This window comes from Pteropus vampyrus, unplaced genomic scaffold (assembly GCF_000151845.1).
Source record: "Pteropus vampyrus isolate Shadow unplaced genomic scaffold, Pvam_2.0 Scaffold185, whole genome shotgun sequence".
In the NCBI taxonomy this organism is placed as follows: Eukaryota; Metazoa; Chordata; class Mammalia; order Chiroptera; family Pteropodidae; genus Pteropus; species Pteropus vampyrus.
The window spans coordinates 91,501-97,252 of NW_011888966.1; the positions used below are offsets into that span (position 1 = coordinate 91,501).

General features: G+C 39.5%; 1 protein-coding gene across 2 annotated transcripts in view; it reads left to right on the plus strand.

Annotated features, from left to right (window-relative positions):
* Positions 1 to 521: 521 nt before the first annotated feature.
* The window catches only part of SPINK13 (serine peptidase inhibitor, Kazal type 13 (putative)), a 7,013-nt gene continuing 1,782 nt past the window's right edge, over positions 522 to 5,752 (plus strand). Inside the window, exons 1-4 of one of the 2 annotated variants that reach the window (XM_023537315.1) lie at positions 522 to 659; positions 1,644 to 1,746; positions 2,985 to 3,022; positions 3,648 to 3,775. In XM_023537315.1, the coding sequence (XP_023393083.1) occupies positions 1,677 to 1,746; positions 2,985 to 3,022; positions 3,648 to 3,775 (236 nt within the window). In that variant the 5' untranslated portion in view covers positions 522 to 659; positions 1,644 to 1,676. Of the gene's footprint in view, positions 660 to 1,479; positions 1,747 to 2,984; positions 3,023 to 3,647; positions 3,776 to 5,752 lie in introns of both variants that reach the window. The other variant, XM_023537316.1, reaches the window with a different exon arrangement.

Below are 5,752 nucleotides of genomic sequence, written 5' to 3' on the forward strand. Positions count from 1 at the left end.
TACGGTCACATCAAAGGGCTAAATAGAAAAGTCAGACTGTGGAACTCAGGCTGAGAAAGGAATACAAAGCAGCAAAAGGAGTACCAACTACTCTAGGAGAGCTCGAAGTCTGTGAGATGGAAATTTTCCAGATTATGGCAAATAATTTTCAGACTTGCTTACGTTGAGACGTAGTAGGCGGAAACAAGTGGAGAAATTGGAAGGCTTTGAGTATTGCGAGGATTATTGGCTGCAGTGCCAGAGTTTCCCAGGCTGATACCAGAAATCATGTCCTAGAAAGTAAAAAAGGTAAACCTTCCGAGAAGCAGGATGGACTAGGTGACCTCTGGAGGCAAAGGAGACCAGGAAGACTAGAACCAGTGTTGCATTCAGCAAGAAGTTTCACCAGATCATCTGGAATGTAGTAGATAATTAATCTGATTTGCAAATGGATACAAGTTCTTCTTGTTCTTATGACTCACAATCAGAAACCACAAGAACAGAACCTCCAGGTCTGTTCCTGCCTGCTGGCACATGAAATAGCAGAGGAGGTGGTTCAAGAGAAGGATCAAACTAGGAAACAGCCATTAGATGTCCCTGACTGCAGCAACTTTGCTCAGGGCTAGCTGTGACCTCAGAGTGACTACAGCAGGCTCACGTTTTGTAGCAAGTTTATTCAGGTAACAGCTCTTCACCTCTTTTCTTAGACCAAATCAGTGATGGAATGTCTTTGGCTTTCTTCTCTGTCAGTAGGTTTCCCTGTATGTTTGTTTTCCTCCAGCAACCTCCTTTTGTTTTCTCTCCACATGGAAGTAGGGAAAATTCCTCTCCAAATATGGTTCTCCCTCATTTCTCTACGTGTCTGCCAGCTGCATTTTGGAGAAGAAGCATGAGGACGTTGATGAAATTACTTGGAAAGTATCTTCTCTCGGCCTCAATATTTCCATCCTTACAAAAGAAGAGTTTAGCTAACAAAATTGGCAATTTAATATAGTTACATTCTTTACTTATATTAATATCAGTTGATCTTCTCAATATCCTATGAACTTCATACTTCTTCTGAGGCTCACATCAAAAAAGATGTTGAAGCTAGAATTTGATCCCAGATATATGCACATGTATATGTCTACACCTATATATGAGTACCCATGTATGAGTCATAAAAATTATATCTTGATCTAGCTATTGATATATATCCTGATTCTTGAATCTGTGAAGGTATCCATATTTTTTATGACCCAGGACCAACAGTTCTATTTTCAATCTGTGCTTTGTATTAGAGTAACGGGCCTGGAAGGAGAGACTTAGCGAGGAAAAGTGGGGCTTTAGTGTGGGAGAGACTGGTGCATTCCAGGGACTCAGATGACTTGCATTGTAGAGTGACATGCATTAATTACAGTGTGCCTAATTCTTCTTCCAAACCAGGACTGTGATTGTACAGTGGCTGCTGGCAGAAGAGAAAGTAAAGAGTTGGTTTAACTGTTTTCATTCCTTCTTTAGAGCAGAAGGGCCCTCTCAGGTCTGAATCCCTAGAGACCAGGGCAGTGTGAAACGACCATGGCCAAGTTTACGGAAATGGCACCACCGCAGGATAGTAGGTTCTCTCATGTTTGGAAAGCCAGTTGTGCAAGATTAGGAATAAACTGTCTTGAGCATCTTCACAGATCTCACCAAAGCAGGACATTAGAGGACCTCAAATGGCTGCCTTTCCTCGCATCACCATATTTTTCCTGGTATTCTCCACATTGACACATACTGTTTTTTCAGGTAAGCAAACTTACAGGTCTTGGGAAAGAAACATCGAATTTATTTTACTTGTAAGAAAGACAAAGAATAATTTGCGGCTGGATAGGAGATGTTTTGCTGAGACATAGGCCTTTGAGCTTGGTAACGCAAATCGGTATCAATCGGGCAGCACTGTTGGAAGAAAGAGTTGCTATAGAAGATCCTCCGATACCTGAAAATTAAGTAACATACCTCTAGGTGATGCGTGGGTCAAGAAAAATCAAAAGGGCAATTCAAAATCATTTTGAACATAAACGAAATGAAGCCAAATGAACAAAGTTTAGGTTCAAAGATGTGTCATTGTACCTTTTTCCTTTCGCTCCAATCCCACCCTCGCCCTGTATGTACCCAGCCTCATTAGTCTCTCTCTTTCCTGTGTTTCTTTTTGCTCAAATAAACATGTATATGTATATCTTGTTATTCTTCCTACTTTCTTGCATAAAAGATAGCAGGCTAAAGAACATCTGAGCTTGTTTTAGCCTTGTTGCTTTTTGTTTTATATCCCGCACATGAATGAAAACAATAGGTTCTTGTCCTTTTCTGACTTATTTCACTTAGCATAATACTCTCATTTAAAAACACTTATTCTTGGGTATTTGAAATATCATCTCAACAGTGAGAAATAAAGAAGAGGAGAACTATAACAGGTATTTTCTCATTTTGCTCTCTCACAGCTAGCTGGTCACTCTCTGTCCCCAGGCAACACCAGCGCCCCCCACACAAAACAGTTCACCATGGTTTAGTCTCTCTAGAGCCAAGGAACTCCTGAATTTCCTCATCCTCTTTCACCGTCATCTTTAATTCAGCCTCTTGGTAGGAAATGACCTCATCCTTTCTTTCCTATGTTATATTTAATTTTTATAACAGACTTTCAATGTGTATACTAATCCTAGTTGTAGCAAAGAGGAAACTAAAGCCTACAAAAGTCAAGCAACTTAATGAAAATGACAAGGTTGGCAAGTTATGCATCCAACCCCAAATGGTTTTTACTCTTTCTTCCTCAGTGCCACAGCCAATCGATAAATGAAGTCAGGCGTGTGAAAATGAAAGGAACAAATAAATTGATAAAGTAGTCACCACCCACAAATTCTGTTATATAATTTTGTGCAAATGAGTTATTAAATTACGGTTCTTTATTCAGTCAGTAACTTCAGTGGGTAAAATCAGATTCCATGGAAAACCGTTTCTTTTAACCTATAGTGTCTGTACTTTATTTTCAGGTGCACTCAAACACCGTGACTTCTCTAAATGGCCTAAGGTAAATTTAAATTCCTCAGTTCTGAATTCTGATTCTATCTGATCACTCTCTTGACTTGAGAGACCTCAACTTCATAGTGGTGAAGTAGAACAGTGTTCTATGTGACCTTGAGCACATATCTTAACCTCTTCAGACTTAGATCTACTCCCAGATAACACAAGCATGATAATGGTAAAATATACCTCTAAGCATTAAATGAAATAACAAATGTCATTTGTTCAAGGTCACAAGGTTAAATACAGGGTTTATTCCCAGTCTCAGTATGAACCCTCACTCTTACCAGCATTTGAGCCCCTGTTCTTTAGAAGTTCACAAACACATAAATATCTCTACTCACATACTTCTTATAATGATCTTCTGACATTGAGACTCCAAGTTTAAATGGAAACTTTGCATTTGGGTTTCAAACTGAGATATTACAGTGCTCATGACTTTAAGAAATGATGGGATGGGTGAAGGCACTGCACTCAGCAAAAAAAAAAAAAACTCGGCTGACCAAAGCCCAGAGGAGAGGAAATCCTTGAAAAAGATCATTTAACTAGGAATATTTGACATTATTTGTATGTGGGACAGAAGTGGCAGGACAAGAATAAATTGGGGCGGGGGAATGTTCTAATATTTGCAGCCCCCGTGTAAAATGTACTACCCTATGGAACCTGACGAAGACTATCCGTGTCCGGATGTGCCTGCGTACGTTTGCGCTACAAACGGCCACACTTACAAGAACGAGTGTTTCTTTTGTGTCGCTCAATGGTAAGTTCAGAATAAAATACCGTCATTTTTTTCCTCTATATTTCTTCACAGAAATTTTAAATAATCTTAGCCAAAGAACTTGGATTTACTGATTCGTGGGATTTTTTTTTTTTTTTTTTTTTAGAAAATAGCCTCTATTATTCCCAAAAGATTTCAGACTACACATAAAGTGATGTCTTTTTTTTTTTTAACATAGCAAACATTCAAAATTGACTTATTAAAGAAAAAGAAGAAAATCTTACACAATATTTTGATTGAATTGTGTAGGGATGTTAGCAGATACTCTATAGAAATCCAGTTTTTAAAAATCACTCAAATTTTCTGTAGCGACTTATATTGACATACCTATAAATAACACCCCTAAATGTTGTTCGGAAGATATAAATAGATGTGAATACAGATGTAGATATAGACATAGATCCAGGTGTAGATACACATGAGTAACAGAGTGTTTGTGTGGTGAAAATTAACAGTGGGCTTTTAATAACCTTTTGACTTTCAAATCAATTCAAGGAAAGTTTAGATGAAAAAACTAATATTCCTTGTGATTTATTTTATCTCCATTAGAAATCATTTTTTACAAACCAGCCTGACTTGTCAGTAACTCCTCACGACCTAGGCTACCCTCAAGTTTGATAACTTCCTAGGAGGACCCACAGAGCTCAGAAAAGCTGTTAAACGCATGGTGATGGTTTATTACAATGAAAAGATACAGACTAAGATCAGTGGAGGCAGAAGTCTCACACAGTGGAGTCCAGGAGAGATCAGGCACAAGCTTTCCGTTGTCTTCTCCCCGTGGACTCACACAGGCAATGCTTAATTCTCCCAGCTATGATGTGTGACAACAGGTATGAAGTACTACGAACCAGGGAAGCTCACAAAAATCTTGATTTCCAGCTATTTGTTGGGGGCCAGCCACCTAGGCATGCAGCACCTGCACTACAGACAACTACTTAGTCTTTCACCACCCCACCCCCTCCCAGAAAAACATTTCAAACTGATACAGAGTGGCTTGAGACCACTGGGGAACAAAACAGGCGTTCGCCTGAGCATGAACAATCTGGCGAGGCCTATGACCTTGGGTTACAAAACATTCTTATCAGGCAGAGTTTATAGGTTATTTTGCCAGAGATAATTAGAGCATTCCAGATCTGCTGAGTTTGCTTCTTCACGTGCGTCTTCCTTTGAGAGGAATCCTCATGGGCGTCCAGCGTCGTGTTCCCGTCCCATGAGGGTTATTGCTGAGCACCAAAGGAAAGAGGGTGAGAAGCTTGTCCAACAAAGAAAAGATTTGCTCATCTTCAGAGCAAGTACTGGACTCAGAGGATGATTGAAATGTTCTTGAAAGGAAAAGAATGAGAACTGAAAACGGTGAATTAACCAAGTTTCTACCACTGGTTTCAAGGAAAGGTGAATGAGTGATGGAGGGAGGGGAGTCATTCCGCCCTGTCTGCTTTTTGTAGTGTTGTGAAGAAAAATCCAGGCAAACTGGACTCCCAGTCCTGAGAGATACCCACCATTTACGAACAGTGTAAATCCTTTGAAAAAAGAAAACGAAAGAGTTTAGATCTTGGCCAGAATGGATACAGAATCACAGCCCCTATCTTTAGAGGTCCCCGAAACAGATCCCAGACCCTTCAGAAGTGTGCAGTCTTATTTGGCAAAAAGAACATATGTGTAGAAGAATTCATGATAATAGAGAACAGCAGTGGTTTTGTGGAACCAAAATGGTATTTTAGTAAGTTTTGGATTGGTTGACAGTATTTCAAAAATCAGAAAATATTTTTCTGATTTCCAACTTATTTTGAAAAAGCAAACATTGTACTAATAGGAAGCTAGAATTTTTGCATGTAAGAAATAAGCAATGGTGGTTCATAGTAGCCGCCCATCCAGATGGAGTGCAGGCATTCCAGGTAGCTAGAGACTCACCTCTCTATTGTGGTGAAGGTGGCCCACTTCACTCATTTATATCAGCAA